Raw genomic sequence first — 14,242 nt, 5'->3', positions numbered from 1 at the left:
CTGTATAGTGTAGTGTGCAGTAAACAGTGTAACACTGTATGATGGTACAGTATATATTCTGTATGGTATAGTGTATAGTATAAAACCTTTGTTCTTCTCTGCAGCATCTTTATTCTTAAACTTTTTTTCCAGTACTCCCATGGTATTAACTTTGGAAGTTCTTTACTCTTTTACCTTTTCCAATTTTTTCCCTATGGATATTTTAACAGCTATGTTTAATTGATTAATATAGGGAACTGTATTAGAGAACAGAACCAGTAGGACATATATGTAGATAGAGATATATGTCTATGTCTGATATATAGATCTCTCTCTATGGAGACAGAGATTGATTAATTTTAAGGAATTGGCTCACATGATCGATCGCGGGCGTTGATAAGTCTGAAATCTGTAATCTGTAGAGCAGGCCCAGCAGGCTAGAGACTTAGGGAGGAGGTGATGTTTCAGTCTTGAGGAGAATTCCTTTTTCTTCAGGAAACATCAGTCTTTGCTTTTAAGGCCTTCAACTGATTGGGTGAGGCCCACTCCCATTGTGGAGAATAATCTGCTTTACCCAAAGTTTACTGATTTAAGTGTTAATCACATCTAAAAAATATCTTCATAGCAACATCTAGACTGGTGTTTGACCAAACAACTGGGCATTGTAGCCTAGCCAAGTTGACATAAAATTAGCCATTAAATCCATTTTGGCTATGGTAAACAGTTTGAAAGTTGATAAGAAAGTGGAGATATCATCTCATCTGCAAAGCACACCTATAGGGAAGGTGCTACTAAACTAGAGAATAAGGGTGATCCCTGGACTGTGTGGCCCCAAGTAAAAGGCTGAGTGTCGAGTGACACTCCACTAGCCACATCCAACCTGCAGGATTGTTTATGTTCGACCCATATTGCTGTTTAAAAAATGGATTAATCATGAATAATTAGAAATTGGGGAAAATTGCAACGAGATCTAGATTTCTGACTTTTCTCAGATCTGGCCCTGGAGTCCTTGTTCCTACCTGGCAGCGATTGGTTGGCAATGAGAAGCGGTTATGTCATCTCAACACGTTGGCTCCTGGCCGGCTGCTGCTCTTATGCTGCCTAGTGGTTCTTGTTGGTGTTCACGTTTGTGATCCCCTCCGTGAGGAAGGGCGATGTCCAGAGAGCCGCAGGATTCCACGGGGATCCTAGTTTCACCTGGTTTGGGACTTAGATCAGCAAAGTGAGAGCGAAGAGGGGCATTTCACTTGACCTTGAAGGCATGAGGTGGGCCTGTGTGTGCAGAGCCTTTCTGACTGGAAGAGCAAGCCTGTGAGCTGAGGAGAAGCAAGGTCGACTCGTCAGCCGGGATCTAGGATGTGAATTAAGGCAATACCAGTTCCTTTAACAGTCACACCTAAAATCTCTGTGTCTTAAGACAACTGAAGCTCATGGCTTGCTTATGTGAAGCCCAAACAGGTGTTCCTAGGGGTGCATCTTTCTTTCAAGCAGTGACGTAGGGGTGTAGGCTCCTTGGATCTGTGGCCGTGCTGTCTCCAGCATGTGGCTTCTGCATCCCAGCACAGAGAGCATGGATGCTGTATGGGGCAGGGCTTCATGGACCAGGCCTAGAAGTGGTATACATGGTTTCTGCCCATAGTCAATGGCCGTCCTGCTGCAAGGGAGGTGGGCAGTGTCACTGGTGTGTGCCAGGGCGAAAGAGAACACAGGCGGGGTGTGGGGTGCACAGCTAGCCAGTCCCTAGCACCAGAGGTGGGGCCTTGGGTTCAGCAGGCAGGGGCCACAGTAGGATATTTATTGACATAGTCAGCATGCAACACTGAGGCCGGGCTGTGTGTTGGATGCTGCCTTATGCACCAAATAGGCTTCCGAGCAGAGGAGCAATGTGTTGAAAGCAGCGTTTTGAGCAATTAGTCTGGGGGCCGAGCAAGGGAAGACAGACGCTTAGTGAGGGAGGACGGTGAGGAAGCCGGTGTCTTTCCCCAGCTGGGAGCCAGTGAGGCTGTTGCACATAGAACAATATCAGTATCATCAGTAACAATAATAGTTCCTATGTGCCATGCAGTGTTAGATGCATCTTTACGTGAACTTAGTCATCACTCAAACTTATGGTGTAAGTGCTGTTACCATTTCCTTTTGTAGATGGGAAGGCAGGGCTTTAAATGGTTAAATCATTTGCCCACATTCACATCAATCTTGGCAGGGCCTGAGGATCTGCACTTAGTAAGTCAGTGTTATTTTATAACTACTGTAGAATTAATAAGGTGGAAATAAGTCTAATGGAAACATAATGAGTTTAAGTGAACAGTAACGAAAATCCTGTTCTTGTTAAGAGGGGTACTCGACTTATTAGAGGACCTCAGTAAACCGGAGAAACTGAGGAAGTGAAATGGGAGACATGGCCTGTTAAGGGCTGCCGCTGGGCTTTGGCACACCTGATGGATTTAAGTCAGTTTCAGTGGGAGTACCTGGTAAGTGCTAGGCTGCTTGTGAACGTGGCATCTTGTTAACTATTAGCCCTCAGAAACAGATCTTGTGTTACCTTTAATTCCTTAGTCTGATAGATATGCCAGAACACTCATTTCCCTGTTTGATGTCTTTGTCATGGCCATCATATGTATAATCTCAGATAATAAACGTAAAATGATATTTGTCTGATATTTCTGGAAATATTAGTAAATACCAGAAACTTGGTTGTTGACATAAAGTTCTGTTTTTGGCAGTTGACTGTTGGGATGGCCCAGATGGAGAGCCAGTCGTACATCACGGTTACACCCTGACCTCCAAGATCCTCTTCAGAGACGTCGTGGAGACCATCAACAAGCATGCCTTCGTGAAGAATGAGTGAGTAGAGCAGCCCTGGAGCCGAGGGGACTGATGCTCATGCGTGGCCTGGTGTCGTGTGGGGGCAGAACCACTTGCTCTTCCCTGCAGCCCTTGTCTTCCTTCCTCCTGCCCCAGGCGTCGCCTTCCTCCCCAACAACAAGCTGTGAGTGAGTAACATGGGCTCTGTGTGCATTTTCTTGTGCTCCCTGGATTCCTTGTCCTATTTGCTCCCAAGACGTTGCCTCCTCAAAGCACGGTCTTGCAAGAGTGACCTCAGGCTGTGTAAACCCAGGTGTACTGAGTGTCTAGAGTCTGGAAACATGGGTTACTGTTCGTAGTGAATCATTTATTGATGGTACATTACTGTCCAGTGAGGTGACAATAGCTGGGTTTCCAGGCTTGCTGGGTGCCCCCTAGATATGGAAGCATCCTTGTTACCTGACCCTCCTTGGCATTTGATAATGTTACTGTCTTTCCCTCAGTTTCTCCCTTTTCTCGTTTTCATTTCTCCCCTCTATTGCTGTCACTGCTTCTTGCTCTCTGTTGGCCTGTGACCTCCTATTCTATTTCCTTTCTCTTTCAATTGTCACTGTTTCCTAAGTTGTTGTCTGTGGTCTACTTTTTGGTTATTTGCCTAATCATATGTCCAGAACGTTTTCCCTAGGTTTCAGAGCTATATAGAAATATTCCTATCGAAAATTTGTCTGAGTGTCCCATAGGTACCTCAAGATCAACAAATGTCATCATTTATTCCGATATTTAACAGTATCTACTCTAAGCGAGGCCTCTGTCACGGGTACAGGGAGCCACAAGCCTGCTTTCTGGGCTTTTATCCAAACGACTCACCTCCTCTTTCTGCCAAAGCCCCTCTGGCTCGAGTCCTTTAGTCGGGGGCAGTGCTGTCCACTGGAGGCTTCAGCCAGAAACTGGGAGCTACTCTCCTTCAGCCAGTTCTTGTCAGACCTACTGCTAAATCATCTCTTGACTCCATTGCCTCTCTTCATTCTCACTTCTCCACTGGGTCATCCTGCACACTGGTGCCATGGTTTTCCTTCTGAAAATATAAGTGTGATGTTGTGATTTTTGTCTGAGGGTCCTTCACGAGCTCCCTGTAGTACAGTTACATCTTCTGTGCCCCTGAAGGCCTGGCCCTCCTCCTCTCCAGCATCTTCTTCCTCCTGCTCCACAGAGGCTCAGGCTCCTGCCTTCATCTACTGTCTTTGGATTCCTGGTGGTTCCAGTTCTTTCACAGCTCCTACCTCATGTATGCTGTTCCCTCTGCCTGGAACACCTGTCCGCCTTGTCCCACCTGCCCAATCTGTGCCCATCTTCAAGAGTGCTTGTAGGCAGACTTATGGACACCACTAGCCGATGTGAAAGCTTCTTTTTTCTGTTCTTAGCACCCTGAGCATGTTTCTGTCATATCCCATAGCATCTTCTTATACTTGTTGGTTTCTTGCCTTCTTTTCAATCTTTAAGACCATGGACTCATTGCAAATAGGGGGCAGTGTCTTATTCGTTCTTCATCGCTTGGCAGGTACCTGCAAGATACCAGACATTCAAGAAATGGTTTTTGAATTTAAATTACAATTGCATAAAATTAACTTTATAGAACTTAGTAGTCTTTAAGATTATTAACATTTGGTCTTCTCATTAACTAACTGTGAGGTTAAAACGCTGTTCTGGTGTGAGATGCTTGCTGCTTAGCAGGCTGAGTTCATGGGTCTTCTGCGTGGAAGGATCTGAGGGTGGGTTCTGACCTTTACACCCCGATTGCTCCTGGTCTCAGCCAAGTTGATGAAGTGATTCTGCCATTTTTTCCCAGTGTATGAAGTAGAGCTTGGAGAATTCCTGCCATCTGTGTGCTCGGAGGACCCTCTGGTGACTTGACAGAGCTTGCTTTAAGTTTGGGAGTCCTTAGGAGAGAAGTTCTTCAAATTAAAACAGGCAATAAGTTTGATTAGTGCATTTTAAAAGTTCAGTCTTTCTCTTTTCTTTCTGCAACATTAGTTGTATCTTTGCACCAGGTTTCCCTGTTGCACTGTTGACATTTGGTCCAGCTGACTCTGTTGTGAGCTGTCTTGTGCGATGCAGGATGGTTAGAGCATTCTTGACTTCCACCTGCTAAATGCCAGCATCACCTCCCATGCTGTGACCTCCAGACAGTGTCCCTTGGGGGTGCGGACAGCCACCCTTCCCCTGGGAGAAGCACCGCTTCCCACGGCGAAGCATCATCAGACATAATAAGCTCTTCATGCGCGGGTGGGCAGCTTAAACATTCGTCCCTGGGACCCCCTGATGTGGCTGCACAGACGACCACGGTGGCTGGTTTGTGGTTTCCTCTCTTTCTAACTCTTTGGGGTAGACCCAGAGAGGACACGAGAGCAGACAGACGCGGTCAGGTCATTAAACCTGCTCCATCTCCATGTCACCTCTGCGCTAGGTTGTACGAATGGGGACGGAGTGTGACTGTGTCATACAGCTTGCTGTCACATGGTCCTAGAAGTAAAGTTTCTCTCCACATGGATATATAGGCAACTTAAGCATTGGCTTATAACTCTGGAAAAAATAGATTGCCTGTTACTTTGGAAGATATGTGATGGAAAACTAGGAAAAACAATTAACCTGGATTTGAAATCATTTCTTATTCTGAGGAAACAGCCAAGTCAGAACAAGTCCTGGTTCCCCTTTGTCTCGGCCCCATGTCCTCGGCTGTCTGATCGCTTTGCCAGCCTGTGTTCTCTGCACAGAAACTGAGCTGGCACAGAGCTTGACTTTTTCTTTTCTTTCCTAAAGCAAAGACTAGCATCTAATTCTACACAGATGATTTTGAAATGCTGGACACAGGTTGCTATAAAAACAAAATTCCATTATGTTACTTTATCCTCAATAGTAATTTTCAAGCTAGGGGTTGGTGATGTATTTTTAGAGTAAATATCTGCATTTAGTAATATTAAGTGGTCTCTTAGATGTCCAGACTTTTGAATAAATAAGACAAAATTACATTATTTTAGTGTTACATATTTAGGCTTCTTATCTCTTAAAACTTTCTCTTCTTTTTCTTCCTTTAAAAGAGACAACGTGTGTACCGTTTTTCTTTTGTGGTGCAAAATATTCGACAAAGTCACCCCATGTGGATTGGCATTGTGCCTGGCAAAGTGTATTTGCTCAGGGAGGTTTTAATGCATCTCTCATCGTTCTTGTTTTGGAGCATTTTGGTCATCACCGGTCTCAGGTGCTGTCATAGGGCTGTCAGACCCCATGCGTGCAGGGCGACCTGACCCCAGGTGGTCTGTGCTCAGTGCTGTGGGCTGTGTTGCTCTTCCCTGTGTTGCCCTCAGGTTCCCAGTCATCCTGTCCATTGAGAACCACTGCAGCGTCCAGCAGCAGAGGAAGATTGCCCAGTACCTGAAAGCCATATTCCGGGACAAGCTGGACCTATCGTCTGTGGACACAGGGGACAGCAAGCAGCTTCCGAGCCCTCAGAGCCTGAGAGGAAAGATCCTGGTGAAGGTACTGCCTGCGGGATGCGGCCGCCTCCTGCCCCGTGCGGCTGAGACCCAGTCCATCAGAATGATAATTGTGGCAGAGGGGAAGGGTTGTAGGTTTGTGATGTGCCTTGTTCCCACTCCTTTACAGGCCTCTTCAGAGGAGGCTTGTCACTGACCGACCCCATATTCGGGTTTGTGTTTATGAGGTGAGGACATGTTTAATGTCTTAGTCTGTGCTGGTTCACGCTGGAGAGAAGTGTGCGAACAGGAGTGGGGGGATGGTAGGGGTGGAGGCTGCTGTGTCCATATCTGAAAGCATTTCTTTCAGATTCTTCTCTCCCATTTCAAGCTCCAATAACTGTCTGTCAGAAAGGAGTCTTCACGGTTGATCAGCCTTGGTTGTGTAAGTGGAGGGGCTCGGCTCAGAGGGCAGGCGCAGACGCAGGCCCCACAGGCACTGTGTTTGTGTGCGAGGGAGTGTGGTGAGCAGGCCACATTTCACAGATTTTCTGGGGGAGGAATTTACTGCCCATGATGAATGTTATTAATGCGAGGAAGACAGTTCCTTGAGATTTCAGATCGCTGACTGTGATTTTACTTAATTCCAGCTAATTTTGTGTGTTTGGAGTAAAACCATCTTGAATATTGTATTGTTTTGAGACTGAAAACCTAAGGAAGAGCAGTAGGGTATTAATATTCAAACTGGGTTATATTTTACCTAGAAGGGCTGTGTACGAACACCAACGTTCACATAGGAGGCGTGGGGACATCAAGGCATAGTGAATTTCACAGCCATACTTTGGGGGGCGGCAGATGGGAAAGAGGTGAAGGTTTGGTCTTTGGAATTGGCCAAACCTGTTCTTCTGTCAGTTAAATGAGAATTTTAGACTGAATCCATCAAGGAGGTGCTGCTGGCATTTGTATACGTGAAGCATTTTGGATGAAAGCTCTGAAGAATGCGAGAGATGACATTAAGGTCAATCTTCTTGAAATCTTGCTAAAGCAAACTCTTGTGGTGAAAACAGGTTGCTGGGCTAGAACGTTAAATGTCACCTTACAGCCTTGCAATGTTTCCATGTTTCCTGAATGTCTTTAGCCAGCAGTCAGAGGTTAAATGCAGAGTAAGTTGATTCGATTGAAATTCTCCCATTTTGGACGGTGGAACTTAAGGTAGACATTTGATATGAACTAACCGAGTCCCTTCTGCGTAACTGAGCTGTGGGTCACCTGACACAGAATGCCCCAGGGCTGACGGGCACCAGGGTAAATCGGAGCCAGAAGATCAGAGGGGCTTGCTGGATGGAGTGAAGCAGTGTGGACTGCGAGGATTTCAAGGCAGCTGAGGTCCGTTTGTCAGTACAGTCGGCCCTCTGTATCCACGTCTGCTTCCGCTGATTAAACCAATTGAGGATCATGTACTGTGTGTACAATTCGCAGTTGGTTAAATCTGTGCTTGCGGAACCCGCAGATAGGGAGCGCCGACTAAGGGACCTGAGTATCTGCAGGTTTTGTATCTGCAGGGGAATCCTGGAACCAATTCCCCCGCAGATACCAGGGGACGACTGTAGTATCATTCTTCAGACGTCAAGATTTCCTAGATCTGTGGACGGGCACACTCTCATTTAAAACAAAAACAAGGGAGCTGATTTTCCTGTTTCTTTAGCATCAGAGCTGTCTCTGATCTGAAAGGCAGTGTTTGAATGGCTGCTTACCACTTTGGAGATTGGCAAGTGGTTTGTTGTAACTGCAACACACACACACTTTCTAACCATATGTGTGTATACACGTTTATACACATACACACACATATATCCCCTGAAAAGTATTCAAAAAGTGTTCAAAAATTGCTCTTGGACAAAAATAATAACAAGCTTAGTAATCTTCTGTAGACTTTTACTGCTGAAAGAAACCTAAACTATCTGGTCGAGATTCCTGTGTTTGCAGCTGTGAGTCACAGAGTAGTGACCGCCCTCCTGGGCTGTGCAGCTTGATGTTTCCATATGCCATGGGTGAATTAATTTAATTCTTGAGTGTGACTCCTGCATGGACTAGTATGCAGGTCAGGAAGGGACCGCAAGAAGACCCCGGTCATTCTTTGTTTACATCTTCTTTCCTGAGGAGTAACATTCTTGAAAAGAAGCATTAAAAAACAATGTTCTCTCATGTTGCTTTTCTTCCTGTTTGCCTGGATAAAGTATCTTTTGAGAACTAGGAATGTAGACAAAGTTAGCAGAAAATATGGCCCTCGTGTCTTTTAAAGGCACATCTCATTTTATTGTGCATTGCAGACATCGATTTTTTACAAACTGAAGGTTTGTGGCTACCCCGCATCGAGCAAGTCTATCAGCACCATTTTTCCAACAGCATTTGCTCACTTCATGTCTCTGTGTCACATTTTGTAATTCTCAAAATATTTCAGACTGTTTCATTGTTATTATATTTGTTATGTTGATCTGTGATCAGTGATCTTTGATGTTACTGTCGTAATTGTTTTGGGGCTCCACTAACTGCATCCATTTAAGACAGTGAACTTAATCGACAAATGTTGTGTGTGTTCTGACTGCTCTACCACCCGGCTGTCCCTTGGTCTGTCTCTCTCTCCTGGGCCACCCTATTCCTTGAGACACAACAATATTGAAATTAGGCCAGTTAATAACCCTACAATGATCCTAAGTGTTCAAATGAATGGAAGAGTTGCACGTCTCTCACTTTAAATCAAAGGTTAGAAATGATTTAGCTTAGTGAAGAAGACATGTCAGAAGCCAACATAGACTGAAAGCTAATCCTTTTGTGCCGAACAGTTAGCCAAGCTGAGGATGCAAAGGAAAAGTTCTTGAAGGAAATTAAAAGTGCTGCTCCAGTGAACACACAAATGATAAGAAAGTGAAACAGCCTTGTTGCTGATATGGAGAAAGTGTCAGTGGTCTGGGTAGAAGACCAAACCAGCCACAACATTCCCTTAAGCCAAAGCCTAATCCAGAGCAAGGCCATAACTCTTTTCAATTCTATGAAGGCTGAAAGAGCTGAGGAAGCTGCAGAAGAAAAGTCTGAAACTAGCAGAGTTTGGTTCACAAGGTTTAGGGAAAGAAGCCATCTCCGTAACATAACAATGCAAGGTGAAGCAGCAGGCGCTGATGTAGAAGCTGCAGCAATTTATCCAGAAGATCTAACAATGATCATTAATGAAGGTGGCTACACTAAACAAAGCATTTTCAATGTACATGAAACAGCCTTCTGTTGGAAGAAGATGCCATCTAGGACTTTCATAGCTAGAGAGAAGTCAGTGCCTGGCTTCAAAGCTTCAAAGGCTGACTCTCTTGTCAGGGGCTAAAGCAACCGGTCACTTTAAGTTGAAGCCAGTGCTCATTTACCATTCTGAAAGTTCTAGGGCCCTTAAGGATGATGCCAAACCTACTGTGCCTATGCTCCATAAATGGAACAACAAAGCCTGGATGACAGCACATCTGTTTACAACATGGTTTACCAAATATTTTGAGCCCACTATTGAGACCTACTGCTCAGAAAAAGACTCCTTTCAAAATATTACTGCTCATGGCAGTGTACCTGGTCACTCAAGAGTTCTGATGGAGATGTACGAGATTAATGTTCTTTTCATACCTGCTAACAGCATTCATTCTGCAGGCCATGGATCAAGGAGTAATTTCGACTTTCAAATCTTATCATTTAAGAAATATATTTCGTAAGTTTATAGCTGCCATAGATAGTGATTCCTTTGATGGATCTGGGCAAAGTCAATTGAAAAACTTCTAAAAAGGATTCACCATTCTAGATGCCATTAAGAACATTTGAGATTTGTGGGAAGAGGTCAAAATATCAACATTAACAGGAGTTTGGAAGAAGTTGATTCCAACACTCACGGATGACTTTGAGGGGTTCAAGACTTCAGTGGAGGAAGTAACTGCAGATGTGATGGAAACAGCAAAAGAACTAGAATTAGAAATGGAGCCTGAAGATGTGACTGAATTGCTGCAGTCTCATGATAAAACTTGAATGGATGAAGAGTTGCTTCCTATGGGTGAGCAAAGAGAGGTTTCTTGAGATGGAATCTATTCCTGGTGAAGATGCTGTGAAGATAGTTGAAATGATAACACAGGACTTAGAATATGACATAAACTTTGATAAAGCAGCAGCAGGGTTTGAGAGGACTGACTTCAATTTTGAAAGAAGTTCTGCTGTGGGTAAAATGCTATCAAATAGCATCATGTGCTACAGAGTAATCGTTCATGAAAGGAAGAGTCAATCAATACAGCAAACTTCATTGTTGTCTTATTTTAAGAAATTGCCACAGTCACTCCAGCCTTCAGCGATCATCCTACCCTGATCAATCAACAAGACCCTCCACCAGCAAGAAGATTACAACTCACTGAGGGCTCAGATGATGGTTAGCATTTTTTAGCATAAAGTATTTTTTAATTAAGGTATGTACATTGTTTTTTAGACATAATGCTATTGCACACTTAATAGACTATAGCATAAAGATAACTTTTATACACACTGGGAAACCAAAAAATTCGTGTGACTTGCTTTATTGCAATATTCACTTTATTGTGGTGGGATGGTACCTCAGTATCTCCGAGGTGTGCCTGTGACTAGACGTTGAAAGGGCTGAAATCGAGGGCACCTTGTGGGTGCTCTGAGGGGGCAGCTCTCTCTGCTCCCTCAGGCTCACCACACTTCAGTGAAGCTGTGTTTAAGCTTAGCGTCCTGCCCTCACCTGCTCATCAGCTTGGGCTTTCTGTTCCGTCCTTTGGTATCAGAGCCAAATGCACCACTTGAGGATTGCTGTTCCCTGCTTGCTGATGTTATTTCTCATGCTTGTTAGCTCTGTTCTGCTGAACATTTGAAAAATCTATTGGCTTGGATGCTATTTCAAAAGAGGGACCTGCTATCACTACATTTAAAATGTCTTGTGTGTAGATCTGTCTTGGCGCCTGCCAACTCTGAGTAAATAGTTGGTGGTGAACAAATAAAAGGAGTTTTATATCTCGACGTCCATAGTTCCTGAATCTCTCTGGTTACCACTCAGCTGCCTGCCTTATTTCTGGTGCTGCTGTATTATCATAGCTACTCTACCATTGTCCCCCAAAATAAAGAAAAATAAATTCATTTTTTAGGAGCCTTCTGTATCAATAAGACCTGTGATAGTATACAGACATAAATGCCTTAATTCTGAGCTACCTTGTTATTAATGATACACAGGAGGAAATGAAGAAACGTTTCACTGTATTTATTTAGAATCATCTATATGTATAAATCTATACATCTATCTTTATGTATTCTTGTAGAAAAGAAAGAAAAGAATGTTGTTTTCCCTTTGTAGATAGCTCACACAAATAAGGAATATAATAGTACATTATCAGTATGAAGGCAAGTTCAATCCCACTTTTTTACTCCTATAAATGTCCCTCTGTAAATTAAAGAAAATGTTCAAGTATCCAAACTCCAAGAGTCTGGATTCTTAACATATATGTTGTTTTCGTTACATAAGTGATTGAATAACTTTGAAATTGTCACTGTGCTGAGGACCTAATAAAGTCAGGAGCTTTGGGTCTCAGGACAGGTCAGGGAAACTGGGAAGGAGACTCCTCTGAAGACCTGACTCGTAGTGGTCCTGAAGAGGGAGGAAGACCCAGAGCACTGGGGACAGCGGTGCTGTGCGGGGCAGAAGCAGCTGAAATCGCTGGGGCTCGGTGGAGAGAAGACCAGTCCAGATGGTGGTCTGGGATGATATTTAGAATATCATCAGTTTGGCTGCCGTGCATATGGATGTCCTTCCTTGTCTGAGGAATCCCCTCAGAGGATCCCAGAATGCTGGATGTCTGCTTCTGCAGCCTCCCCTAGAGCTGGCCTGTGGGCACGTGGTCCAGGTGCCAGCTGTCAAGTGAACCTGCCCCACATCAGATGTGCAGGCAAGAGACTGGGGAGGTGGGCCAAGTGGAAGCTGTCTCAGCGAGGGCACACAGCCGTGGCAGCTGTGCTCAGGGCCAAGGGCATACTTTCTGGCAGCACTGCCTGGTGTTTGTCGTGTGTAGTGGAGTCAAAGGCTGTGAGTGTGTGCTTAGTCGTGCTGAAGTGGTAACTCTGGTGTGTTAGTTCTGCCCCATGATTTTGATTGGCGATCGTATTAATTATCTATAAATGCACAACCCATTACCCCCAAAATTAGCATCTTGAGACACAAGCATATATTCTCCCTTAGTGTCTGTAGGTCGGGAATCTAGGAGTGGCTTAGCTGGGGCCTCTGCTAACAGTCTCTGATGAGACTGCAGCCAAGGTGTCAGCAGTGCTACCATTGTCTCCAGGCTCACCAGGGACAGGAGCCACCTCCACTTTAGTGGCTGTTGGCCCGTTTCCACTCCTTAGAGGCTCTTGGCTAGAGACCTCTCAAGTCCTTGCACTGTGGGCCTCTCCATGGCACAGCTCACAATATCAGAGCGAGAGCAAGAGCAAGAGCAAGAGCCAGAGCCAGAGAGAGACAGACGGAGAGAGATCTGAGGAGGAGGCATGTAGGAGGGAAGAGGTTGCAGAAGGGCATCAATACCAAGAGGTAGGAACCACTGGTAGTATTTTAGAGGCTTCTTGCCACAACGACTTGGCCACTTAGCCTCAGAGCCTGGTTCTACCTGCTTTCTCGAGGAGATCCTGGGGCCACTCAGTTTCCTGGTAATAGTCCTTGCTGCTTGAGGTCACCTCCCTTTGTGATACAGACAGTTAGCTGCCCCAGAGCCCTCATCAGAGATACTACCCTGTGGCGCTGTTACCCAGAGATACTAATACTGTCACAGTATTACCCAGAGATACCAAAACTTGGCACACTGTTACCCAGAGATACTAACACTGTGACAGTATTACCCAGAGATACTAACATCCTCACATTATTACCCAGAGATTCTAACTCTCATCACACTGTTACCTATAGATACTAACACCCATCACACTGTTACTTGGAGATACTAACGCCCGTCTCACTGGTACCTGGAGATACTAAAACTTGTCACATTGTTACCTAGAGATACTTAGCGTTAATAATCGACCATATTTCTTGCCAGAGTTTTCTCTGAGTTTTCACACATCATTGAGATCATAGTGTCTTCTGTAACTTGAGTTTCTTACCATTTTCATACAAGAATTCCCCCTTCTTCTCAAAAGGCCCGATTCCTACAGTGGGTTGGTGAGCAGTTGTGGGGGCATGTGCCAGCTGGCCGGGCTCATTGCGTTGTCTGTGAACAGGGAGCTGGCCGGTGCAGGGGGACATGGCCCATCCATGGAAAGGGCACATTTGCCCTGTGTAGGAGGACAAGCCACTCTTGAGGGCCTGGGTGGTGTGATCCTTGCGATGAGTCATATTCTTGAAAAGAAGCCAGGTCTGACTTTTATTTGTAAATATAGCATCTATTTAATTGAAAATAATAAAACTGCCGTTTTTGAAAGTCTTTTCTCCCCTTGTTTTACCCCTGATACAAACTATCTACTTTCTGGTCAGTGTGAAGTAATGGTTGGCCGAGGGATAACACATTCTATTTTTTTCACTTTTTAAAAGTTTCAACTGTGGTAAGATACATGTAGCGTTAAGTTTGCCTACCATCTTAACCAGTTTTAAGTGCACAGCTCAGCTGTGTTAAGTCTGTTCACATTGCCGTGTGACCTCCAGAAGTCCTCTCATCTTGCAGAACTGAAACTCCACACTGAATGAACCCCTCCCACCTCCCTCCCCACAGCTGCTGGTATCCACCATTCTATTTTCTGTCTCTATGAATTGGACACTAGGTGTCTCATATAAGTGGAAGCAGACAATATTTGTCTTTTTGTGATGGGGTTATTTTGCTTGGCCCAGTGACCTTAAGGTTCATCCACATTGTAGCATGTGTCAGAATTTCCTTCATTCTTATGGCTGAATAATTTTCCATCGTGTGCATGTGCTACAT

At 44.7% G+C, this 14,242-nt stretch overlaps 1 protein-coding gene across 21 annotated transcripts in view; it reads left to right on the top strand.

Moving 5' to 3' along the window:
- Positions 1–14,242, top strand: part of PLCH1 (phospholipase C eta 1) — a 210,713-nt gene that overhangs the window by 151,104 nt on the left and 45,367 nt on the right. For 18 of the 21 annotated variants that reach the window (XM_046647063.1, XM_046647133.1, XM_046647124.1 and 15 more), the window contains 2 exons: positions 2,703–2,823; positions 6,108–6,318. In XM_046647063.1, the coding sequence (XP_046503019.1) occupies positions 2,703–2,823; positions 6,108–6,318 (332 nt within the window). The remainder of the gene's footprint in view (positions 1–2,702; positions 2,824–6,107; positions 6,319–14,242) is intronic. The other 3 variants (XM_046647157.1, XM_046647149.1, XM_046647044.1) reach the window with 1 other exon arrangement.

This window comes from Equus quagga, chromosome 1, assembly GCF_021613505.1.
Source record: "Equus quagga isolate Etosha38 chromosome 1, UCLA_HA_Equagga_1.0, whole genome shotgun sequence".
In the NCBI taxonomy this organism is placed as follows: domain Eukaryota; kingdom Metazoa; phylum Chordata; class Mammalia; order Perissodactyla; family Equidae; genus Equus; species Equus quagga.
This window is presented reverse-complemented; position numbering and strand designations above follow the sequence as displayed.